The sequence below is a fragment of the Lontra canadensis genome, unplaced genomic scaffold (genome assembly GCF_010015895.1).
Source record: "Lontra canadensis isolate GAN:19392208 unplaced genomic scaffold, GSC_riverotter_1.0 scaffold48, whole genome shotgun sequence".
NCBI lineage: Eukaryota > Metazoa > Chordata > Mammalia > Carnivora > Mustelidae > Lontra > Lontra canadensis.
Window position 1 is genome coordinate 6,097,702 of NW_022631042.1, and position 27,602 is coordinate 6,125,303.

The 27,602-nt window shown below is 38.2% G+C and overlaps 1 protein-coding gene across 3 annotated transcripts in view; it reads right to left on the minus strand.

Moving 5' to 3' along the window:
* GNAI1 (G protein subunit alpha i1) overlaps positions 1-24,208 on the minus strand; it is an 82,051-nt gene extending 57,843 nt beyond the window's left edge. Inside the window, exons 1-2 of one of the 3 annotated variants that reach the window (XM_032873258.1) lie at positions 24,106-24,208; positions 23,430-23,598 (exon numbers count right to left, since the gene is read on the minus strand). In XM_032873258.1, the coding sequence (XP_032729149.1) occupies positions 23,430-23,547 (118 nt within the window). In that variant the 5' untranslated portion in view covers positions 23,548-23,598; positions 24,106-24,208. Of the gene's footprint in view, positions 1-22,614; positions 22,634-22,857; positions 22,972-23,429; positions 23,599-24,105 lie in introns of those variants that run through there. The other 2 variants (XM_032873259.1, XM_032873260.1) reach the window with 2 other exon arrangements.
* Positions 24,209-27,602: the final 3,394 nt, after the last annotated feature.

Genomic DNA, 27,602 nt, shown 5'->3' on the forward strand with positions numbered 1-27,602 from the left:
TGGACATACTTGGCTGTGGGAATATGAAAACTAGGTATATTTGAGTTCTTAAAACCACTGTGGATTTAAAAGACTTCTAGAAAGCCAAATTAGATACTATGCTCAGGTTATCCATTCTCATTCCCCCCTAAAATAACATAGTTGAGTTTCCACAAAAGTATTAAGAACCAGTTATTGGATAAACATATAATCCCTGAGGAGTGATATTAATTAGCAAAAAAGGGGGGGGCAGTTAATATCACTGAATGAAGGCTCACTGATTATGTACTATAAGAAGGAACCTTAGAATTTTAATGCTTCTCAGGGCCTCAAAGGTAATTTAGATAAAGAGTTTTCAATCTTCATTGAAATACAAACTTTTTGCTTCTGATGTGGACTTTCACTGAAGTCCAATTTCCTATTTTCCCCCTAGTTGGATCCATTCAAACCACAATGGTCTCCTCACTAATCCTAAATATACCTGGCATACTTCCACAGTAGGGTCTTTGCACTTGCTGCTTCTAATCCTCAGAAATTCTGTCCCAGCTATCGGTGTAATTTACTCCATCATCTCTTTTAAGGTATCTGCTCAAATGTTACCTTCTCACTGAAGCATTCCTTGAACAACTATTTAAAATTTCAATTCCCAGTCCCAATACTTATCTGCAATTCCTGCTTCATTTTTCTCCAGAGAACCTAACACCATACAGCATAATATATATTTAAGTTGTGTATCTTTTTGTCAGTCTCTTTTTTTCCACCATTTCTCAGCTTATTTTTATGCATTCTGTTTTTTTTTTAATTCAATTTATTTAAACTTAAAAAAAAAGAAGGGAAAAGGAAACAGTTCACCCATTTCTCTGTCCTCCTCATGATGACCCAAAACCATAGCCAGACACTGAATGGACTAAGCTACCCAGGCACCCCATTTTGAATTAATTTTTGTGCATAGTTTAAGATAGTGGTCCAGTTTCATTCTTTTGCATATAGGTATCCAATATTCCCAACATCATTTATCAAAGAGACTGGCCTTTCTCCACTGTATATTTTCAGCTCCCTTATCATAATCAATCATGTATGTGTGGGTTTATATCTGAGCTCTCTATTTTGTTCCATCAATTTATGTGTCTGTTTTTATACCAATACTATACTGTTTTGATGACTATTGCTTTGTAACATAGTTGGAAGTCAGAGAGCCTGATATGCCTAGCTTTTTCTTTTTCAACACTGCTTCGCTATTTGGGGTCTTTTGTGTTTCCATACATATTTTAGAATCATTTTTTCTAGTTTTGTGAAAAATGCCAGTGGAATTTTGATAGGGATGGCACTGAATCTGCAGACTGCTTTGGGTAGCATGGACATTTTAACAATCTTGATTCTGAAAATCCATGAGGAAGGAGTATCTATCTGTATTCTATCTGTGTCTTCAATTTGTTTCATTAATGTCTGATAGTTTTCAATATACAAACCTTTCACTTCCTTGGTTAAAGTTATTCCTAGCTATTTTATTCTTTCTGATGCAACTGTAAATGGCACTGTTTTATTAATTTACCTTTCTGATAGTTCATTATTAGTGTACAGAAATGCAACAGATTCTTTAAGTTGATTTTTTTGTCCTGTAACTTTACTGAATTTGCTTATTAGTTATAACAGTTACATACTGGAGTCTCTAGAATTTTCTATGTATAATATCACGTCATCTGTAAATAGTGAGTTTTACTTCTTCCTTTCCAATTCAATGCCTTTGATTTCTTTTTCTTGCCTAACTACTCTGGCTAAGACCTCCAATACTATGTTGAATAAAACTGGGAAGAGTGGGCATCCTTGTCCTATTTCTGAATTTAGAAAAAAGCTTTCAGCTTTTCACCACAGCGTGTGATGTTAGCTCCTTATATGGCCTTTATTATGTTGAGGCAGAATAAGTGCACTTATAATGTATACTTGGGGATTTATTTCACCTTACAAGGGATACCTTAAATCCCTCACTCACCACTAGACCTAAGGTACAAGAACCTTGTCTTTTCTTGTTTTCTTTCAGTTGTTACAACAGGATACATGGCATACAATAAGCACACAATATGTGCTTACAGACTACAACATATGTATTTAAGACAGGGGAAAAGTGTTTGGGAGAATTATGCAAATGCACATGGCATCCTCAACAACTAAGTCCTGCTCCAACAGTTCTTTGTTAAGAGATGACTAAGGACAAGCTCCAATAGACTTGCCTGCTCGTACGTACATCAGCTTTCTCACAGTCTACTCAGTGACTGAATTTTTTTTTCTTAAACATCTAACTACATAACTCTGTTATCATTCTTTCTGGGATGCCATTGCTACTTAAAATTTCAAAACCTCAATTATAATCACTGATCTTTAATAATAAAGATACCAGCCTACTCACTGACTTTGACACCTTAATGACTAAGAGTGCAAAGTCTTAAAAACTAGACTACATAAATTATATTTAAGGAAAGTATGCACATAGGAGTTTTGTTTAACCCTGATGAAATCATGTGATTTCAAAATAAAAACAAATACTCCTAAAAACCAAATTCTGAAATCTCTAAAACCTTTATTATAGACTTGGTGCACACACACACCCCTCAGAAATTCATATTTATACTTTATACATGTCTTACAGAAATATAGATTTGGAAATTATTTAAATTGGCAGTACCATCTAAGAAAGTTTTGTTTCCTTTTCTATGTAAGAAGAAAACAATTCAGTCATGATGAAAATATCCAAAAAGCAAAATAAGTTATGTGTTTGATTAAGAGCAAACTCTGAATGGTTTGTTCTTATTTGTGGAAGGAGACTCAAAGCATCAAATTTTCTTTTTACCAAGGAAAGTTCAATAATTCAAAAGTTTCATAATCCTACTTACTAAGTCAGTAATTTGAAAAAATCTCTGTACTTTGGTTAGAAATACAACATTTATCCATATAAAAATGAATTTTCAAAAGCAGGCTAAATGGAATAAAAAATAACTGACCTATTTATTTTTTTATAATAGGTAATAGGTATTCTTGCTGCAGTAATATTTCTCACTGAAGATGAAACTACATCTTATAAAAATAACCTACTTTTAAAAATACTGTATTTGTAGCTTTATAAGTTGTAAAACCATGTCTTTCACAATTAGACCCCACAAATAATTCTGGAACACAGCCCAGAGAGCTATTACTGAGGTCAAAGCTCTAGTTAGAATAATTGAAATTCTTCTAAGCTCTTGCAACTGAAAGAAAATACCAATTTCAAAAGATATTTTATAGTTTTCTCCCAAATGTAAAACATACTCATCATTTGCTTTATTATAAAGATAACAACCCTAAACAATCATGTAACAGTTGAACTGTGTTACTTGTCAACCATAAACCTAAATAAAGTTACTCCAGTAAAGAATATAAATTATGGTAGAAGTTTATTTATCTAAGAAGTACCCAAATAAAAAATGAAAGCCCCAGATAATTTCAGTCTGGAAATTAACAAACACAATCGAGTTCACAAAATCAGGTTTTATCACCCCATCCCTGCCACTCTATCCAGGGCAAACACCTAAGTCTTTGGAAAAGATTAAAGTTTTATTTCTAAAGTCTCTGTGCAAAGAGTTCAGGCCTACCTTACCATAACTGCCCTAAACACAAAATTTGCCATATTTTCATAGGGGCTTAAAAAAGCACACACTTAACAAAACATTTACAATCCAGAACTCAAATAAACAAAAACATTATAATCATAAAAATAACAAAATAAAGGTGTGCCTCTTTATTGCTCTCTTTAAAAAAAGATCAGTTTAGTGAGTACATAAACCTGATTTCCATAAAGCTTACGTAAACTGGCTGCATAAAATACTTCTAGGAATTACAGTACAGGAAACAGAACAGAAGTCACAAAAGATTAACAAAACTAGACAATTTCCTAAATAAAAGGAAAAAAAGTATTATTTTCAGCTCACAAATTTTTTTTTCCTCTCCTTCTTGCCCAAGGCACAAAAGACAGATCTGTTTTTCATTGTTTCTAAAGTAAAGTAGCCAGGGCACTGTTTAAGGATGGTAAGGCTATTTAATATGATCCCTCAAAATAAGACAACCAGAAGCCCTCCTTTGTATATTTATAATATTTTACCATTTTGGAACAAGCACAGTCTATCCCAGGCACCTGTGAGTTGTTTATTAATCATCTCACTCTTTTTCTTCAATTTTATCAGAGCGAAAATACCTCCAACATATTCCTGGTTCACTTGTAGAAAGGGACATACTCTTAACTTCAATTTGATAATCAGACCTATTGGTGTTCAAATATACTTCCAAAGTTATTAGAAAGATACTGTATAGGCATTAACTACAGCTTCCCATTTTTTAAGATAAACCTATTATAATAGAAACCTTAAAACAGGAATGTAAAACTGAGTATTATGTATCTATCAAAGAAAAAAAAGGATGCTAAATTAAAATGAATACTTGGATTCTTTCTGAAGAGTACATCAGACATGACAAGCCTGATTAATTTAATCGGCCCTCTTAGAATCTCTGTCATCATCAAGCTGTGGCCAGCTTGTGAATGATAGGGATATTTTTACATTGTGGCATAGTCTGAAAAAGTTAACATTTTAGTTACTTTGCTTAATAGGGAAGTCACTGACATAGAAAAAAGTATCTCTAAAATATAATAACCCAAATTTATTCTTTGGTAAGTACAGTTTTTAAGTATAATTAACTCTTTCTTCAAAGATTCAGGATATTTAACTGTACCTGTATTTTAATATATATATATATGTGTGTGTATATACATATATATATATATATTTCATTTTTCATTTGAAGTATTTCAGCCCTAAATAAAGAAGATGTAAGAGACGAGACTGATTCTATACTAATTCCAGACTATATCCTGAGGATGGTTTCTCACTATTTTAATGTACAGGTAGAAGTTATTCTCCACTTTAAAAAATCCAGTTAAAACACCTGATCACATATTATCAGTTAATACTGGTATTTTTAGTTATAGTTATTAATTCTCTCAACATAAGATATAACTAATTTATTCAACCAACATTTATTGAATGTCCACTCTTTACCAGGCTCTTTCCCCCAATGGAGGGGAAATATGCTTTAATTTCACAAACGCAAAAGCCCACTTAATATAACAAGAGGACAGAAACTTACTTTAGTTCAAAGTGTAAGGAAGTATATACCAAGAGGGTTAAGAACTTAGGATATGATGAGGGGAGAGACAAGACCTAGCCTGGCCACTTACTAATTGTATAACCTTGTACATATTACATGTCTATCTAAGCCTCAATTTCTATTTCATCCTTTGCAACATGAAATTAATATTACCTACCCCACTTCTAAAAAATTGAAGAAACAGGGTCCAAGAAAAAGAAATGAGAGGCAAGGAAAGAAGAATTAAGAACATAAATATAAAAGTAGAGACATCAACTCAATATAAACATATCAACATAAGATTCTTGTATGTGCACTTTAATAGCTGAAGGGCTGAATAGTTAACAGCTAGAACTTGAAATTCAAGTGCCTCTCCTTGTAAGTTCCAAGCCCACCCCCAGCATTTGTTCCTCCCATAACTGTTTCCTTTTGCTTTACTTTGCCACTGAACTCCCTGAGGGCAGATCCATGTTTGATGCATGTTTGGATCCACACACCTGACACAGCCCACAGCTGACAGTAGCTACTTAAAGATTTATTGAATATCTGCGTTAAGGTCCAGAGATATTATCTTTATGTATAAAATCAGACTACATGGTAGGAACACCACTGAGCTTTATAATTCATGATACTCACAGATGATTCCTCAATGAGGCATTTATTCCAATGAAGGTAGGCACATCACAGGAATGAGGGTTTTACAATAGCTCAGTTACAGAAAGTGGAGGAGAGAGTTGAGACATCTTGTGTTATTTGGTAGTACGGGAACGCCAAATGCAAAAGCAGTCTCTATCGGATTCATACCACAATCAGCACAGAACAAGTAATGTTCGTAAGAACTGTATAGTTTGTAGACTTGCAATTTTTTTTGGCTTTATGACTGCTTAGAAGTTAGAAACATGATTTTTACACCTAATTATGTGCTGCATAATTGTATAAGTGGTATCACAATATACATAAATCAGTATTAGGAACCTCTAAGAATTGTTCCCTCCTTATTAAAGATATATTATTCAATTTTGACAAATACTGTCCAAAACTCAGCTCCAAAACACACATGGACAGGACTAGAAATTGGTGAGGATGGAAAGGTATTCCTAGAAAGAACAGCATGAGCAAGGGTATCAAAAATAAGAAAGCACGGGACGTCCTCAGAGATTGCCAAGGGATAGTCACTGGAAATCTGGAAGGCAGAGTGGAAGCCAAACCACAGAAGCACTAATAAACAGGGTGAAATTCTGTAAATAACTGGAGCTACTAGAGACTTCTGAGAAATTACTGATAAGATCAAAGCTGTCATTTACGAAGATTAATTTAGAATGGAGGGCGGAAAGTGTGTAGGCAAGAAGACCAGGTAGGAGGGTATTACAGCAGACTCATTTATGTGAAAATGGGAGGAGGATGAGGATGGACAAGGGAATGGAAATGAGAGTAAACAAGGCTCGGGAAACAACCAGATGTGGGAGCACATAAAACAAAGATGCCAAAATTGCAATGAATTAGCATCTAACAAAACTTCTGTTTACTTATGAAATAGTTCAGTCATACCAAAGTATCCAGAAAATAAGAGAACAAACATCTGTGCATTCAGCATCCTGCTTAAGATGAAGACATTACAGCACTCTAGACACCTCTCCCTCACCTACTTCCCTTTCTCCCTTCCTTAAAATAACCAACACTATGATTTTGATGTTTAGCCTCGCCAGGCACTTCCTTATACTTCTGCTATATATGTTCAAACTATAAACATATGACATAGTTTTTTTTTTTTTTTAAGATTTTATTTATTTATTTGACAGAGAGAGAGATCACAAGTAGGCAGAGAGGCAGGCAGAGAGAGTGGGAAGCAGGCTCCCTGCTGAGCAGAGAGCCCAATGTGGGGCTCAATCCCAGGACCCTGAGATCATGACCTGAGCCGAAGGCAGAGGCTTAACCCACTGAGCCACCAGGTGCCCAAACATATGATATAGTTTTGAAGATTTTTTTAACTTTATACGAATGTGTCATAGAACATATCATTTTGCAAACTGCCTATCTGACTTAACATTGCCACTAAGATTTATCACACACTTACTTTCTCTGTATAATATTTCATTTGCATAATCGTACAGGTTATTTCATTTTTCAAGATATACTCTATTCATTGTTTCGCATTTATTCACACCTGATGATGAATAATTTAGGTATTTCAAATTTTGCTATTACAAGCAATATTGCAAGGAAAATTTTTCTCACTAAAACCACAATACTTTCTCTGGAGTCTGTACCTGAGAGTAGGATTACTACATTACTACAGTGGGGTAAAGATCTGTATCTTTACCCAACGTGCTTCTAGCAACTAATGTTCCCACCCAAAAGGATATTAAAGTTGTCCAGGTTAGCATTTGGTGTTGCCTGATTCTAAGAGGCATGAAATGGTATCTCATCTTAATTTGCATTTCCATCATAATAGGTGGTACACAGTATGCTTTTTGCCCCACTTTGTTCATGGTACATATGTCATCAATGTTAACATCAATGAATTAATCAATTTTGTCTTCTACAATTTGTACTTTTCCCTTGTTTTTTAAGAAAGTCTTCTCTACTGCTGATGAGAAACCTCTCGGGCTGTATAATCTGAAGGCATATATAATTAAATTAATACCAAAAAACCATTTGTCAAAATCACTCAAGGCATAGTTACTGAGCCAACAACTTAAGCAACTCTACATCTTCTTACTGAACTTGAAGTAAAACAAGCAATGTATGTCTAAAAGCAACAAAATCCAGAACCACACAACAGGGGAAATTATATGCAACAGATAAGCAAAGCATTAAAGGGCAGGTTCTGATGAACCTCAAAATGGACCAGACTCACTTCTTTAGAACAGTCCTTCCACCACCCCTTCGCAAATTAAAGTAGATTGCAGATTACAGTAACAATGTGAAGCCATTTTTACTCATCAGTTTAGTACAGATAATTACAAGAACCCTCAATGCTAATGAAGGTGATGTTCCACCTGCAGGGGTGGAAACCAGAATGTGTGGGGAAAGCAGTCTAGCTGTACACATCATCTGCCTTAAGACAGTTCAAGACTTTTAACCCAATAATTTAAGGAAATAGTCAGGAATACACGTAATGATATATGCATAAAATACAGTCATCATGGCAGAATATCTGATTATAAAACTGAAAGGCCTCAATTTTCAACATTAGTGTGATTCAATAAATTATGCAGATCTATAAGTGGATTACTGTGTAGGCACTAAACTTACATACTTACATACTTACTTAGACATACTGGAAATACTTAATGAGAGGTTGATATATGAGCCACAAAAGTACACAGTTAAATACATAGACAATATCATGTAAACTATTCAAAATGCATAGAGGAAAGAAACTTCTCAAAGGTTTATTTTCCCAAATGTTCAAGAATACATGTAATACTCAATAATTAGACGATCAGTCTTTGAAGATAATCAGATACTAGAACAAAAGGGATCAATATCTATATTTTCTTTCTATAAAACAGTAATGCTGTATATAACTAAAGATATTCAAGATACATTGAGATATTAGTAACCTCTCATGTAAAGCTTAAAACTAAACAACACAAAGCATGTAAGACAATGAACATACATGTCATTGCTGATGGAACAGTGTGATTAAAAAAGCCTCTTCTTTGTTCTTTAAGAAGTAATAAATAAACTATTTCTTTGATACTAGATGTATAAAAGTTTTGGAAGCAGCACCAAACTTTTTTGTTTAACAAAGCCTTTCTTTCCTTTCTTTCCTTGGCCAAGGACCAGGCACCATGGCACTGCCCTGCTCTCCCACCACAGCTGCCTGAACTGAAGAGGATTGTGTATTTGACCAAAAGGTGGCCCAATCTCCACCTGCCAGAGGCTGAAGACACTACAGCAGGGGACAAAAGGTGAGGTGGGCAGATCAGAGTTGTCTGACTTTGGAAAACTAAGAGTTTGACGCAGTGAGTAGTATAAACTGAGTATAAAACTTATGGAGTGAGGAAATCAGAAGGCCGGAAGGAAACCACCATGGCAAGGCCATCAGTTCCAAAGCCAAAGGCACAGTCTTGTTCCCCGTGCACCAGCTTTCAAGTTTCAGTGTTGGGTTTCCTCTGAGGTGTCTGCCTCATAATAGACTCTGTGCTGAAGCTAGCTTGAAGAGTATTTCCCCTAAGACAGAAAAAGCCTTACCTATAAACAGGGGCACTCTTCACACACTTACCACGTCAAATGCTTACCATGTCTACAGCCCAGATGCCATTTTTATAAGAGAATAACATATAAATATTAAAGATAAAATTAGAAAAACAGATAGTCAGGAAGAAAAAATTAGAAAAACAGAGTGAATATTTTATGCCCAAGAAATTTGCAGAATGTATCTTTTATGAGGTCTCTGTACTGAAGTTATCACACCACTGTTGTATTAAAAAATACAAAACTATCTTGGATCTACACCATACAATCCATTATTAGAAGAAACATATTCAGAAACACAGAATCACTAGATAGTAACAGAAATGCTCCAGCTGAACGCTCCCTTTTAAGGCATACACGTATCTAGTTTCAGAATCTTAATAACAAACTAAACCTTGAAAATGCAGCAAAGGTTAAATGACATCTCCATACTCTTACTCAAAATGTCCTATTTAAATGCACTGAATATCTTGGTTGCAAACTTATTCATATAATATTTAATGACTAAAACTACATAAATCTAAATAACTAATCTTAACTTTCAGAAACCCAGACAAACCATTATGCTAAATGATTTCTAGAATACCACACAATTCTGAAAATATTTAAGTTGAGATCTCAACTTAGTTCCCCATGTCTATGGGTTCATTCTACAAAAACTTTACAAAAGCATTTTCTACTTCTATTCAGAAAAAAATGAGTTGTTTATCTGAAAGACTCATTCTGATGTTTGAATTTTCTAACATTTCTGGTTTTGTTTTTTTTTTAAATAACACTTGCTCACTGATGAACAAAAACATACACATGCCCAAATATATTTCAAAATCTACACAAGTCTATGAATTATAAAGTTCTGCTGACTGGCTCTCCAAATATAGCTATACTAAGAGTCTGTTAAGAGTTTTCTATTCTTCAGAACTACTCTTCTTATATTGGTTACATTTTTTTTTTTTAATTTATTTGACAGAAAGAGATCACAAGTAGGCAGAGAGGCAGGCAGAGAGAGATAGGAGGAAGCAGGCTCCCTGCCAAGCAGAGAGCCCGATATGGGGCTCAATCCCAGGATCCCGGGATCAGGACCTGAGCCGAAGGCAGAGGCTTTAACCCACTGAGCCACCCAGGCGCCCCTATATTGGTTACATTTTATATCAAACTTTAAGGCATCTCAAATATAACTGCTAAAACTCCCATGGGCTATGTTGTTGGTTAAACTTTTCAAGAAATTAGTCTTAAAATTCTAAGCATGGCCATGTGCATGGTATAAATTACTTCGGAGTTCCTTATTTATTCCTTGATCTGGAAGTTTTTGAATAGCGTTTGGCAAAAAGCAATAAAATTCAACCTGATGTATAAAATGCAATCATTCAAAACAAAGTTAAAATGATCTACTCCACCAAAGACACAGTAAGACAAAAGAGAGAAAAAAACCCAGAACCCATTTTCTTAAGCTTTAAACTTTCTAGTAAACAAGCCAAAATACCCATATTGCTTTTATTCTACGTTTCCAGTATTTTAAATACTTAAAATACTTGAAGAATGTTTCCTCTCTTTTAATTAATATCAGCTTCCAGAGACGGTTCCATCTCCAGATACCTAGATAATGCAGGCCACAGAGCTGGCGCCTATAAATATTTACTGAATGAACTTACACGTTTTATAAGAACCAGGTGTCATAACTAACTTAAGAGTTAAGCCTAACCAGCAAATGAAAAGAAGTGATAGGTTATTTATGCTATATTTAATCATAAAATGTTTCATATTTTGTAGTACTTGTCAGTAAATATTAATGGAAAGGACAGTTTTCTAAGATCAGAATTGCCTTTTAAAGAAGGCAATGGAAATCGTGTTGTATGTGAGGTGAGATTAGGAGAGATGAGGTTACATAAAAATAGTATGATCAATTATTTCAAGACCAATGACTATAAACTTTCTTAGAGTTTGCAACCATCCTTTATTTACTTCTGAGAAAGGAATGTCATCATGAATATTACTAGATGAAAATGTTCATAAAAACATATTTATAAGGTCACATTCAACCTGAATTGAATAATCATATCATCAAAAGAAGAAATCCATTTTAAAAATACTTGCTAAATATACTGAAGACTCATTATGGCTAATTATAGTGTTCGATCACTCTCCAGGAAGTGCATGCTTCCATGCAAGATCATATCAAATAGTTTTTCTCAAAATATTCTACTAAAAAACCATTTCAGGTTAACACTAAGAGGTTAACTATGTAAGTGTGACAGGTGTTACATACGCATGTGTACATACGTGTGTGTATAAATGATAGCTCTTTGTGCAAAGCACTGTTTTAAATACCTTAAAGATGAGGTTATGGGAGATTTCATGAATATGGCCAAAATGGCATAAGTCTTGAAAAATGCTTATCCAATGAATAAATGGAAAAGATCCAGGAAGATCACCAGCTCTAGAACTCTGCTTCCCAAAGTATGGACTGGCCTGGGGCTCAGTGGCAAAGGCAGCCCCTGAGAGCCCATGAGAAATGCAGAATCTCAGGTTCCATCCCAGACCTAGAATGAAAATCTACATTTTAAAAGATTCCAACTTATTTCAATGCATATTAAAGTTTAAATTTAAGAAGAGCTGCCTTAGGAAAATAAGGTTAGCATACTTGGACCAGCAAGAGCGTACAATAATGACAAGTGTGAAAAGGCCTAACTTCAGAGCAGGAATGGAAAGAACAACAGAGGATGTAATGCTAGAAGTATTTTGAGAATTACTGATTTTTTTTTTCTCCTTTGCATTTACATGCATAATGAGAGAAGAGGCAGACGGGGTGCCTTAGTGTCATCAGATGAAAATGGATGGGTACAAGTGCTTTACTTTCCAAGCATTGCATGGCAGAGACCATTAGCCTGGTAACCAGAGGGTCATCCATGGCCTAGTGGCAAATGCAGGAGGCAGCTAGGGATGAGAGAGGCCAGGAGTCACCTCTATCTTGATATCCCTTTTTGAGCCACAGTTTCAGAGGTGACCAGTAATGTCAGAGAAGGTGACGAGATTGCTCAAGGCAGAAGAGCCTATGTGAGATCCAGGGAGAAGAAAGACCCTGAGGCATCTCTCCGGGGCATATCAGCACCACTGCAAAATGCATAGGACATATAATTTTCAACATGCTTGATGTGACCAGAGAAGACAGAGCACTCAAGGTAGCGACCAAAGAGCCTGGCTACCAGTCCTGGCTCTGCAGCAAAGGGCTACCCAGGAAAAACAGCGTTCAGAAGGTCCACTGCACCCATGAGACACAAAGGAGGAGCAAGACTGTAAGAGAAACTGTCCTGGCCGTGAACAAAATGAGCCATAATAGACCAATAAGCAGTGGACGCTGGCAGGCAAGGAAAAAAAAAAACTGGCTGCCAGGAACTGGGACACCATGGGAGTTAATCTAAGTCCAGAACAGTACTGGGAGAGCCAACCAGGTTCACGCACATGCACACATACGCACACGTACTCCTCATCCTAAGCAGAGACCACATGAGCAAAGGGTGGTCGGTGCCAAAAAAAAAAAAAAAAAAAAAAAAAAAAACTGCACAGGAATGGAGAGAAACCCTGAGTTCAGTGTTGCTGGCTGATAAAATGCGAGACAGGAAAATAAGCAAAATATTTACAAAACACAGTCAAATTTACAAATTTACAAAACAAAGTCAATGGAGCTTTTGACTAAATGGGTGTGAAAGCAAATAAGAAATCAAGGGATCAGTGGTGCCACCAACTAAAATAGAGCCAACAGCAAGGAGGAGGAGGAGGAGGAGGAGGAAGTGGTTTGGGTAAGTGGGTGAGAGATGGGGCCTTCCATTTTAGAATATTGTGATAACAAGGTAAGTAAAGTAAATCTGCCCTCTACCTTCACCCCGCGAGACTAAGAAAAAACTAGAGCCAACCTGGGGTGCACAAGATGCACACAATGTGCTGGTTACTATGCACTCACAATAAAAAATTACTAGAGCACACGATCTACCTACCGTGAAATACAGTCAACACCCTACAAATATGTGAACTGTTAAGAACTACATAATAAATCTTTCACAAAGAGACTATGAAGTATGGTATGATGAAAGTGACTTTTTTAAAAAGCTACAAAATGTAAGAATGGAAAAAACTATTTCCAAAAGATTAGAGTTCCTAGAAATATAAATATTACTAATAAAATTAAAAACAGTATGTTAAAAGGCAGATTAGTTTATTGCTAAATAGATAAGGTAAACTAAAAGATATATATGTAACATAAAAAGGAGATTAAAAAAAAAAAACTGCAGAAAAGTTAAGAGATAGGAAGTCAGAACGAGAAGCCTGACCTAATTATAGAAGGGACTAACCATAAGATAGTTGTTTTTTTTTTTTTTTTTAAGATTTTATTTATTTATTTGACAGAGATCACAAGTAGGAAGAGAGGCAGGCAGAGAGAGAGGAGGAAGCCGACTTCCCACTGAGCAGAGAGCCCGATGCGGGGCTGGATCCCAAGACCCTGGGATCATGACCTGAGCCGAAGGCAGAGGCTTTAACCCACTGAGCCACCCAAACACCCCAAATAGTTTCTCTTTAAAAAAATTTATTCATACAGATTACAAGAGTGCCTGTTTTATTTCTCAATATTCCTATATAATTGAAAAATAAGTTTTTTATATAAAAAGCAATTTAAAGAGTGAATGGAAAGTGAAAAAGTAAAAATGAAATGCAACCTCATTATTTTGAAAAGTTTAGATGGAAAATGAGAGACTAAAAATGATTTAAGGAGAGTATGGACATCTTGCTTGGATTTTATTATTTTTAATGCTGGGCATGACTTGAGAATGTTTATGGACCAGGATGCAGGAGTCTTTAGAGAAATATGAAGATGGCAGAGAGAACCAGGATAGATGGAAGGTTCTGGGAGGCTGAGTGGGAGCCAGTGCACCAGCTCATCAGTTCCAGACTGGCCAGACTTGCAACTGGTTACAGTCACAGCATAACACTTGCCTATAATTCTTGATCTTGTTGCTGATTACACTGACTGCTCAGTTTGTAAAAACTCAGTAGGTCAATTTTAAATTGCACTGAAATAAATTTAACTCTGGAAATTAGATTAACTTCAGAACTACCAATAAGGAGGTTTTCTTCTAAGTCCTATTATATTACATTGATCTTAGGTGCCATTTACTTACAGGTCCAATGCTTCTTAAATATCATGGAAGTCTGTGAAATAAAAGACATGTGCCCAAATAAACAAAAAAATTACAATATAGATAAGTAAATTACTAGAAAAAAATTCAGACTGTGCCTTAGAAAGGCAAAATAAAAGCAGAAGGAATTCCAGGTAATTCAAGACTAAGTCTTAAGAGACTCCTCTGAAATATTATTAAAAGAGACAAATACTATCACAGAGTAAATGTTCCACTGTTTCTATATCAATGTTACTACCACTTTCTCAGGAGATGCTACTTCTTTCTTAAAAGTATATTCATGGTAATTTTGGAATTTTATTAGGAATCTGTTTGAGTCATCAGTACAGAAAGTTTCAAAAAGGTTTTAAATTCGTGGCAACTAATCATAAATTCACCAGAGAAATGGCACATTCATTTGAGTCAACTCAAATAATGTTTCAAAGCTTACATTAACAGCCTTGTTTTATTTTCAAGAAAGATAAAAAGGAAAGTTTACAGGAAATAAATACATTTACTCTAAAAACAGGTAATAAAAGAGAGAAAAAATTACTTTTAAATCATCTGTAAAGTTTTCCAATTACTTAAAATCTACTCTCTCTAGAATTCCTAACAGCACAGATATTTACCTGGTCTTTTCCCAATGGGGATACTGTTAGCCGAACGCCAAGTCCCACAAGGAAGCCATGGGTGGATCAGAAACTAGTAATTAAGATTGGCTTTATACTTCTCTATATCTTTGCTATGTACATACCCTTGGCTAAGAAGAGCCAACAAAAAGATTTAATATCTATGACCATAAATGGATCGAACCGGAAGGAGACAGAGAGGGAGGGCTGACTCCAAAGAATCTCTGAAGTGTTTATCTTAACAGCTTATATTTACTAAGAACTGCTGCGTCATGTGTTACTCTAAGTACCCTGGATGTATTAGCTTACTTTGTCCCTCAGCCCTGTGAGGTAGGTACATTTACTATCCGGAATTTATGGAAAAGAAAATTAAAGCTTCAAGAATTAGGATAACTTGACCAAGATCTCAAGGGAAACATTTTACTGCCAGGTCAACGGCCCTTCCCTGTGTAGAGAGTCTCTGCACAGAGCAAAAAAAACCTCGGAGGGCTAAAATTCCTTCTATGTGGATACTGTAAGAAAACTACGTCAGAGATAGCAAAGTCTCTTCTAGATTGCAGGTTTCTATATAATAGAGCTTACAGCCAGGCAGGATCAAAAAATAAGCCCAAAAATGCATGGAAATGGACAGATTTATAACCACAGTTATTCTGAGAGGTAATTTCTGAGAGGTACGTGACCTCCACCCTCATCTGCGATCAATAATGAAGACACCCAGTGTTAAAGCTCACCTCCCCTAGTATCTATTATTATACCATTTCTTCCCTATTTACCATTATGAGGAACTACTTTTATGTATATATTTCCCTAAGTAAATTGTAAATTCTCTTAAGGATTTGGTAAGCCTAAGGCATAACTCAAAACCAAAAATATACAATGCACTTTGCAAATACCCCAATGACAATTCTTGCCACATAAGGATAGAAAAGACATAAAGAAAAGACTGTGGTGAGTTTCTGAGCACTCTAACTTTGGCTCCAGAAAGCCAAAGTTACAATCTCATTGTCCTGCTGTGAAAGATATGATTGTGAGAATACATCTGAGGTCACGCTGTATGACTGCAGGCCTTTTAAGAAAGCGTTCAAATAACAGGTGAAATAGCAATGCAATGCAACAATCCTATTAAAAACAAAGTGTCCACAAAGATAAAGAAAAAGAAAAAAAAAAAAGAAAAAATGTCCAGGATACGCAAATATAAAAATCACATTTCACTCTACACCTAATTTCCCAAGAGTCATAGTATGTTTCTGATCATGCAACAAGAATTAGGTATCCTAAATTAATTTTAGTTTTTAGAAGAGTGTAATAATGTAGTAGGTTTTAGTTACAATAACCAGCAAGATATGAAAGAAATAAATGAGAATACACTGGGCCAAAACTCATTAAAATTACGCAAGGCACAAGAAAAATGTATCAACTTTTTAAAAGATTATTAGTCAAAATTAATGTTCAATAATTTAACTAGTCAATCATTTAATCAGCATTTATGGAAGGACTACTCTGTGTCATTCGATGATAAACAAGTCGGACAGGATTCACGCTCTGAGGAAGCCACGAGGCGCAACAGACAATAAAAAAGTAAATGCACAAGATGATTTCAAAATGGTGTAATTAGGAAGGGAGAGGAAGGAAGACAAATTTAGACTGGATGGTCAGGAAAAACTTCACTGAAGCAGAGGCAAACAAAAATAAAAGTCTTATTCTTTAACACTATGCCTGGACTGAACTATCACAGGTTCAATAGGAAGCACCAGAAAACTGGTTATTTTGCTGTTACCATGATAGTCACGCAAATTGCAAAGGACTGAAGAAAATGAAGTCATAATCATTCTGCATGCTCTTAAGTTATACGTGAGGTATCAGTGATGCTGCCACAAAAAAAAAAAAATACTGAACATTCGGAAATGGGTTTGGAATCAGGAAAAAGGCAGAGGCTGAATTTTGAGGAACAAGGTTGTAAAAGCCTGGATTGCCCCCAACACACTATTAGAAATACAGGTGTTAACAACTATATTAAGCATCTGAACATATATTAGAGAAAACATATGAGATCTCAGGAAATATTTTCATTGCCATGAACATGCTGCTGACAGACATATGGACTTTAACTGTGCTGCTGGCGAGGACTTGGACGGGAAGGAAGAATGTGTTGTTATAAACTAGCAGAAAGAGGTTCCTTGCTACCTAGTGGCAGAAAGCTTAAGTGAATTATGTCCTGTGGTTATGTGAAAACAGAACATATAAGCTATGTGCTTGGGTATTTAGATGAGAAGATTTCCAAGCAAACTGTTGGAAGGTGCAAGCTGTTTTCTTTCTTGCTGGTTATTATAAAACAGTCAAAGAAAAAAGATGAGAGAGTCCAAAAACCTATCAGGTCACAAGAATTCTATAGGCAAGAAACTGGCTGATAAAATTACTCAAGCTGCAAACACGGCTACCTTTCATTAAAAAGGAAGGGTGGGGTCTAGAACCCTGAAAGTAGAGAGGATCAGAAGATTACTCCCAGGTCTTGAAACCTAATGTAGTTTAGACAGTGCAAGGGACCGGATGACTCTTTTTTGGTTCCACTTTCTTTCTGAACAGGAAGATCTGTAACTGATACCCTGTGCTTGTCCCACCATCATATTACAGGAGCAGATGACAGGTTCTCAAGTTTCACAGGTTCACAGGCAGAGAGGAATTTTGTCACAAGATGGATTATACCCAGAATCTCACCAAAAATGAGTTAGATTATGAGATCTGGATGAGATTTTGGACACTGTGCTGACGCCGTAATGGGTTGAGACTGTGGGAGATGTTGGGATTCGGTAAGTGCATTTTACATAAATCTTTGGCAGCCAGAGGGCAGACTGTGGGAGGCAGAGTAATAGCCCATGAGATGCCCAAAGATGCCCATGTCCCAATCCCAGGAACTTGAGAACATGTCAGCCTACATGGGAACAGAAACTATGTGGAAGGGATTAAGACAAGTCTCCTGAAGGGAGGGACTTATCCTGCATCATCCAGGTGGACCCAATGAAATCACAGGGTTCCCTGGAAGTGAAAGGACTAACACAAGAACAAGGCTACCTGAGAAAGACTCCACCAGTCACTGCTGGTTCTGAAGATGGAGAAAGGTTCCCAAGTACCAATGAGAGCAGGGAGCCTCTAGATAGAGGCTGGAAAAGGCCAAGAAAAAGATACTCCTCTGGGAACTCTAGAAGAAAATTAGCCCTGCTGACATCCTGATTCTAGCCTGGTGAACCCATTTAAACGTTGTTTAAAAGCCACTACACTTATGGAATGAACATTCACCTTAAAATGATGTTTGCCTTATTTCTGCTAAGATTTTTAATTAGTATTTAACAAATTATGACAGAAGGCAGTCTAAGCACTACAAGATTAGGTGCTGCTGACCTTAGTTCATACAGCTCAAATGCCATCTGGGATCCGAGCTTCACCAATGTCACACTGTGGGAAGTCACACATTGGGTAACTGCATATGCCAGAACATGTGACCAAGAAATATGTGACCTAGAAGTGCAACAAATACATTCAGGTCCTCCCATGGGAATTTGTGGTAGCTTGAACTTTCCAAAGCTGAGGCATGCAAAACAAGGAACAGTAAGATTGTGGCTGGATGCTCACTTTTTGTTTAAAAAATTATAGCAATCATTCCCCAGTTTAAATAACATCTCCCACTAAATCCTAGAAAACGGGCATTACATTTCCAAGCATCTTCTAAGTCCTATAATATTGGCATTAGATTTCCCATCACTGATAAATTTAACAAGACTCATGCTCTTTATTTATGGTTAAAAGAGGCCAAAAATAAAGATCACAAAATAAGATCTGTACAAAAGAAAAAAAAATTAAGGAATAACATAACAACTGCAACAAAGCAGACTTTCCTCCATTGAATATCCACTGTCATTTTTCTTTATTTTTTTTCTAATTTCTCAAATAATATAAGGACTGTGAAAAATTCTCATAAAAATCAAAAAGAATTCTTAAACAAATCTGCTTTTAGATACCATGTGTTTATTTTGGTCATCACATGCTGTTAATATTCCTTTTTGGTTTACTTTGTTTGGCTGGATAATTATTCCCATCAATACTGAAAATGCCCAAGTATATGGTTTATATTCTAGATGAAGTCCTAATTCTATATAAGGTATTAACATAATTAGGAACTAATTAAGCACATGACAAAGTAAATGGTTGTTCGGGATGCATATAAGTACAACTGACAATGATTCTGCCCCTGAAGTGCTCACACTAGTCCGAGAAACAGGCAGGGCACGTAGCTAAACCAAACTAGAAACCAGAGCACAATATGCTTCACCATATGCCAACTGTTCCTGTCTGGAGGAGGAGGGTGCCCTGAGGAGAAGAGCATAAGGATGGAGGGAAGCGAGGTCTAGAAGAAAGTTTTTTTATGCAGGCAATGGAGAAGTCAACAAAGGTTTCTGAGCAAGGAATTAGCACGATACCGAGAGTAGGCAAGAGGCAAAAGACCAGATGCTGGAAAGCCTTCTGCAATTAGGCTGCCAGTGGCATCGGAGAACTTGAACTACAAATTTTAAGGAGAAACAGAAGATACAGAAAAATCAGCCCTTTCAAAACACACTTTAATACCAACTGTAGTGACTATCAAAGTAATCCTTAACCTCAAGGTAGGTGAGTGAGAGAGAAACACAGAACCCATGTTGAAATACAGGTCCATTTACTCAAGGAAATGGGACTCCCCACATCTAAGATCTTGAGCCAATGCTAAGGAAATGGCTAAAGCAACGCAAAATCCAACGTCCTGCAATGCCAGAATTTCCCAACGAAGGAAGTCACGGGGCAAGTATAAAGGAACAAAAAGATTAATGATGTAGCTTCTCAAAGAGCTGGTTGCTGGTAGCAATGGAAAAATATTCACCAAGCAGAAGAGATCTTATCCCTCACCTCATTTTCACTCAACCTATAATATTTAAAACCAACTACAGAAAGAGAAAGGGTGTGAATTTTTGTCTGTGAGGATGAGTGGAGTGGAAAGGATAATGAGATGGAGTAAAGGAGATTCAAAACTCAGCTTTAGAGTGACATGTTATGAAGAATGCATGAAAGTTCTACTTTTGTATAATCTAACCTCTACATCTTTGAAAATTATAATTAAGAAGTGTCCATATGCATAATATAGTCTCACTGTAAAAACAGTCAAAACCTAATGATACAGCCCTTAAAAAAGGATAAACTGTAACATCCTCAAAGATATGACAATAAAAAATGTTTTCCCCTCAGGCAATTAGCCATCCAGAATGGAAAGAAAACTTTCATTATAAAAATAAGTTTTTCTGCTTAGGATGATTATTCTCATACCAATGCCTGAAAACTAAACCTGAAGACTTGAACCACTCTAACGCTGACCTAATTTCCCTTAGGACAATGATTAGACTAAGTCCTCACTTTTTTAAGTCCTAATTCACTGTTCCTAATATGGATAGTGAAATAGCTCTGATTTTTAAAAAAAATTTAAATTATAATAGACACCCAGTACCTTTTTTCCCCCTAATAATGGGTATCTCATACCTAAAACTCTCAACCCAGATGTTTAAAATATAATACATATGCACCCTCAAGAAAAAATGCAATACGATGAACTATTTATTATATTATCTTAAATATACTTCGGGAGATTTCTGGCATTTTTAAATGGAAAAAGTTCATTTGATGAAAAAAATAATAAAATAATTGAAGAGGAAGACCTGATATAAATGGAAGTGACAGTGGTTATTGATTACCCAGAAAACCATTTTGTTTTTCTAGTTGATTCAGCTGTCGTGTTTTATATGGAATGATTTCATTGAGCTACTTACACATATGCCTTTTAACATCCATAAAAGAACCAAAGGTCAAAACTTCACTGCTAAAGACAAATTAGGGGGGAAAAGTGTTTTGAAACATTCCAAGAATAACATTTATGAAATAAGCCAGCATTTCGTTTATAGGATCTAGAACGCTGGGACCCTGGGCAAAAGGGGAGTAGGAGTAAGACAGATAAAGAAGAAGAAGAGAAAGAACTGGGCCCACAACAGGGGTACAAAGGGATTTCTACAGAGAAAGAAGATGCAAGGGGAAAAAAGCTAGAAAAGACAACTGAAGGAATTCGGTTACCTAAAAAATATTAAAAATCATTTTGAAATCTTTCTAACATTAGTGGTATAGAAAAACAAAATCTCATAATTTCTTCTGAAAAGCATGACTCTGCTACACCTTCCTATAACTCTCACTGTAGCTGGTTGTAGAGGGGCAACTTTTACTTCTACATTTATACAGTCACTATACCGGTTAATCTAGGTTCTCATCAGAGATTAATTTTTACCCCCAGGGGACTTGGGGACTATCTGGAGACATTTTCAAGGATCAAAGGTTAAGAGGGCTGCTCTTGGCATCTAACAGGTAGAGGCCAAAGAACATCCTACAATGCTGAACATCCCACAACGTACAAGACAGCATGCACAACAAAGGATTACGGTGCCTAAAATGCCAATAGCGCTAAGGCTGAGAAACACTGACCTCTTCTGAATATAAGCAAAAACCAACTCCTTTGACCTTTATCCTAGGCCATCTCTCTCCAATAGACATCTAATTAAAGCATAAAACACACCAGAGGACTCAATTTTTCAACTGCTTTAAACATGGTGGACGGCTGGCTCAAACTAGAGTCACACTAAAATACACGGAAAGAATGCATCAGAGCAGGAGTGCAGAAACTGCAGGAAGAGAACTTTGCAATCTTCCTTTTATTTCATTTTTGTCTCAAGCCCATCCACATCAGAAGAGAAACATCTACATGTTTCCATATCAAGGTGTGTCTCTTCTATGTTCAAGACACTAAAAACACATTGACCCAGGCAAAAATATGTTATTTCTTATTAACATAAAAACTTAGGTAAACAGTATTAATTGAGAAAGATTTATGTTGGGGGAAAGGGTGACGAAAGTCACTCGGGTCTTTAAAATGCAAAGTTATTTCACAGTTTGCTAGCAAAATGACTCAGATCATTATTAGTTTTAGTCATGCCAACTTTGCTGCTTCTAAGCCTACTAGCAATGGAGGAAAAAACCCACCATTTTTCCTGCAGTCATTAAACCAATGAAACAGAAGCTTACTGAAAACAGGCTTGTGCAAGATTCCTTTTATTTTAACTGTTCTAAAACAAAAGCAATCGCTGAAGTGCAAATAAAGATTGTGAAATCTTTCACCTACCTAAATAACTATAGAGTGTGCATGTTGGGGGGGGGTGGCAAGCAAACAAAAGAAAACCCCAACTCACAGATCTACAAATCTTAAGCTGTGATTATTTTCCTAATGTATTCTTCAGTCAAAACCCTGGCTTACTCTTTTTTTTCGGGGGGTCTCTCAAGAAGCTGGAAAAGACCTCCCCATAGCGTTCCACCAAGAGAACAATACTAAGGACAAATAAAAGCCTGGCGTGTACCTGGCAAATCTCATTCATCAGAAACCGTGGCAGCTGGGAGAGAATTCCGTTTTCCGCGTGACCCTTTCGCACCTTTCGCATAGGTTTCTCTGCTCGGAGTATCTGCCTTGCCTACTACCGGAGCAAACGTTACCCAACTTTGATGGTTTCCATGTCTCCGCAGTAATAAAAACCAAGCATCCCGCATAGATAGCCTACTTCCTTGAGCAAGGTAAATAGAGTCGGTGATCCCTTTACACTTACTGAGTCGTCATAGGAAGTTAACAGGAAGGACACATCTCGATCCCACGGAACCTCACAAAAGGTGCACTGATTTCACAAAACGAGGCACTCTAGACAGGGGAAACCCACAACCACGATACGACACCTCGTACGAAGGGCTTTCAAGGGGGGAGGGGTGGTGTGCTGTTTTCTTTTTTTCCCCTCGCCGCGAAAGCCCCCTTCATCTTCCGAAGGCTGAGCTAACTTCAGAGAAACCGGGCTTACTCGCGACCCGCTCCTCGGTTCCTCGCCCGGTCCACACCAACGCCTGTCCGTGATGGAGGCTCCCGCCCCCCCGCGGGCGAGTTCTCACCGGCCAGGGAGAAGGCAGGCAGGGGACCAGGGACGGGAGCGCCCGCCGCGGCTCCGCACCGCACCGGCCCCGCTCTCGCCCGGAAACCATCTCCCCGCGCTACGAGACGCGCTCTCGGCCGCTCTGACACGTCCGCTCTGCGTTTCCAAACGCGAGGGGCCCGTAGCGGCCACCGCGGGGCGCCGCGCCCAGCAAGCCGCCCGACCCCAGGGCCCCCCGGGACGCGCCTGGCCGCCCTTACCGAGCAGGAGCAGCTTGACCTCGCGCGCCGCCTTCTCGCCATCCTCACGGAGGTTCCGGTCGATCATCTTACTCCGCTCCACCGCCGCCTTATCCTCGGCGCTCAGCGTACAGCCCATTGTGCCAGGAGCGAGAGCTCGCCGCCGCTCCCTCCACGTCCGACGAGCTGCCTTCAAACACAGGTGAATTCTTTCTTTCAGGGCGCGGGCGTTCCAATCCTTCCCGACGCCGGCCACGAAACACCCCCACCCACTTCCTAAACGGAGCAAGGAAAGCGCTGTCTGCAAAGGCGCGAGCTGCACCGCGCGGCTCTTCCCCGCGGCCGGGTTCCGCTCCTGCGTCCCTCAGCGCCCCCGAAGTCCCAGGTTTTCAGGCTCTGGATACGGTGGCTGCCGCCCTCCCGCCGGTGGCCGCGCCGCAGCCTCAGGAAACCCGGTGGAGCTCGGCGTCCGCGCGCCGCCGCGGCCCCGCCCCTGCCCGCCCCGCCCGCCACTCGGCGACCACTCCCCGCGCGCGCTCCCGCGCACGTGCCCTCAGACAGCGCCCCCTCGGACGGGCGCGCGCGCCCGCGCTGCCACAGACCCCCGCGCTGCGCAGTCCCCCCAAGGCTCGGCAACCCGGCGCCCGCTCTTTGGAGGCGTCCCCGGAACGCCGAACTGCCCGGCTCGCTCCCCTACCTCGCTTCCTCCGTGGGAGTGGGTTAATTTCTCCCCGCTTACTCACACCGAGGGATCTGTGCGGACCTGCCCCTTCGGGGTGCGGGTGGGAGAGCTGCCAAAGTTGGAAGCTGAAAAAAGCCAGTCCTGGGCGTTTGAGCATGCCCAGCTCCGGCAGCCGCGCAAGGGTTTTCGAAATGTAAACCCCTGTCGGCTGGCCTTCAGGGTTGTGGGAAATAAAGGGAGCTGGGAAGAGAATGGAGCCATGGCGAAAGCAGAGATGGGGACGGTGGGGAACAGAAAAGGGGAGGGGGCTAGGAGGTTAACTTCCTTCCTTCAGGTTTTTCTGTTATTTTCCCTCCTTCTATCCATTCTCACGTTTCTTTTCACAAGCAGAGAACATTTTGATAGATTTTCTCATAACTTGAGAAAATATGAGACAAATATTCAGAGTATATTTTATAACGACAAGAGCAATAAAACACACCTACACAGATAAATGTGCTCCGCACCAAAACCTACCTCCTACGGAGCATCCTGTAAGCTTCCACACCAAATTTTGAACCAATTTTTATCACCATGTTAGTAAAGCATAAGCCACTAGGCATGGTATTCCCTTTCACAGGCCTTAGTCTCCTTGCCCATAAAATGAGTTGGAGATGATCCATAGTATGGCTCCAACCTTCTATTGCCAACTGGTCTGGGGGGAATAAGCCTGCAGGATCCTCAGAGGCATTTCACCCAGAATGGAATGAATGAGCGCAGGTTTAAGCTCTCGTCTCTTCTGTCAGTTACACTATACTTTTCCCTGACATTGCAGGAAATGCTGATTGATTAGAAGACGGGGCCAGGAGCAAAAAGAAAAACATCATCTTTAATGTATTTAAAAAATTAGGAAATTGCTCTTTGGTTTCCACCTAGAAGTCTTACTTTCTACAAAGTGTTTATATAAAAAAAAAAAAAAAAAACTGATACTCTGGGCAGAATTGGGTCACTGAACCCGGGCTGGGGAGCTAGCAGAGGCTGCAGTTTTCTCTTTATTGGATATGCCCTTTCCTGTCCTCCCACAATAGTCAAACCCGCTGGGCTCAAGAGATGCAATTTCAATAACTGCCCCAACTTTTCCTATGACCTTTTGTAACATAACGACAAAAAGGTACAAGCTTTAAATTGTACTTAATCACTTGCTACCCTATTTCTTGGTGCTTTAAATGTTGACACTCATCAGAAACTCCGAAGTTAAACTTGATGGAGTGAACTTTCATCATATTGTTTATGTATTAGCCATTTTGGATTATTGGCTACGAGGCCTTTCCTATAAGCTTTGGGCCATACTCAGTGTAGGGCCAACAACGGCAGGAAAAGAGGAAGCAGCCATGACTTAATACTGGAGGAAGTGACCATAAAATTCATATATTGGAGGAGGTGCAACAAAATTATTCACATTGCATCTCTCATTTGACAAACTTGTCAAGTAGGTAAGGAGTTAAAATATAGTACATAAGTGAATAAGAACTGAAAATTAGCTTTATATGAAGCTAACCTTCTTAGAGGATGTAGAGTAATGGAGTAATCAGTAAGGTTGGGGGGGAGGCAGGTCCAAGAGAAAGTTACAAAAAAACTTAAAAAAAAAACTTTGGAAGGAAGCCATAACTGGGATTAGTGAAGGATTTCCAGAGGCATATATTGGTCAGCTGGGGCTGCCATAACAAAATAGGACAGATGGGTGACTTAAACCACAGGAATTTATTTCTCACAGTTGTGGAGGCTGTGAAGTCCAGAATCAAAGTGCCGGCCAATTTGGGTCTCCCGTGAGGACTCTCTTCCTGGCTTACAGGTGGTCTCCTCCTTGCTGTGCCCTGGCATGTAGAGCTCTAGTCTCTTTCTCTTCTTATAAGGACTAATTTCCCATCATAGAGCCCCAGACTTACAACCTCATCTAAACCTAGTTACCTCCCAAGACTTACGTCCAAATACCATCATATTGGAGTTAGGGCTTCAACATATGAATTTGGGGGAGAGGGGGAAGGGAAGACAGTCTGTAACACAGTATATTTTGTTTGAGAGGAATAACCAGCTAAAAAGGTTAATACATAAAATACATGTTGGGGAAAGCAAGTGTTTTATCATTGGAATGTAGTCTGGCTGTGAAGAATGATAGGAAGTGTGGGGCAAAGTTGGAAGAAAGCTTTAAATATTAAGGTGAAGTGTTAGACTTTATGCAATGGGTGCTAAGTGTTCCTTACATTCTCCTGAGTTGGGTAATAAGTGTTTAAAAAAAAAATTGTCTTTTACCCCACAAAACAAATGAGTTACAGTAAATGGATTGTGTCAGTGATCCAGATATGAGGTGGTGAGAGTCATTCAAATTAATAACTTACATAATTATGATGTTGCAAAGTGTGATTCAACAATCTTGTCAAGGAGGTGGAGTAGATATTATTAACTCATCTATTTTATAGAATGAAACTGAAATACAGAGGTTAAGGCAATCTACAGCAGAGTACTGTTTTCCCTTCTGGACATCATATTTTTAAACAACTATATTGAGATATAATTCACACACCATATAATTTATCCATTGAAAGTGTACAATTCAATGGCTTTTAGCATATTCACAGAGTTGTACAACCATGATGGCCATCAATTATAGATTATATTCATCACCCCAAAAAGAAAACCTCTTAAACCATAGCCTTATCCCCAATTTTTTAATTCCTGACCCCAAGTCCTAAGCAACCACTAATATATTTTCTGTCTCTGTAGATTTGTTCCTTCTGGACATTTTATATAAAAGAAACCATATAGTATGTGACCCTTGGGTCTGGCTTCTTTTCACTTCACATACAGTTTTCAAGTTTCATCCATGTTGTAGCATGGATCCGGACTTCATTTCTTTTTAGTGCTGAGTACTAATAAGCATCATATGTTGAGAGAGTTAATTATACACCCAAGACTAATATAAAACTGTATGCCAACTATACTAGAATTTAATTTTTTAAAAAGCTAGGGACATGTTAAGACCAATTGAGACACATTCAGCTGTGGGCATCGAGGTATTAAAGTATCTCGAAACTGTGTCATAACTCAACACTGTCTGACTTTAAGGTGGTACATTAAAGGTATTGAAAGAAAGCTACATCCAATAAATTTTACTTGGATGTGAGGGAAAATGGTGTACAATTCCCCTAAAAGGAATAGGTGACCTTGGAAGCTTCCTCATTCTTGACTAAGATGTAAACATCTAGACTGGATGATTGCTTTTAGGGAAAAATCTAGAAATAGATAAACTTTAAAGATACCTTCCAACCTTGAGATTCCATATCATTCAGGAGTCAGATGGGATTAGTGTCAGAACTGAGAGTTAAAATTCAGAAACTCCTTCTGGCCTCCAGCCTTGTCCCTACTTATCTTGCCATATGACAAAACCCTCAAAAGTGGGAAAGGGGAGTGCATCTAACAGGTGTTGGCTTGGTGTGTTGACAGATTAGGCACAGGGATAAGGAGAAACCAGAGAG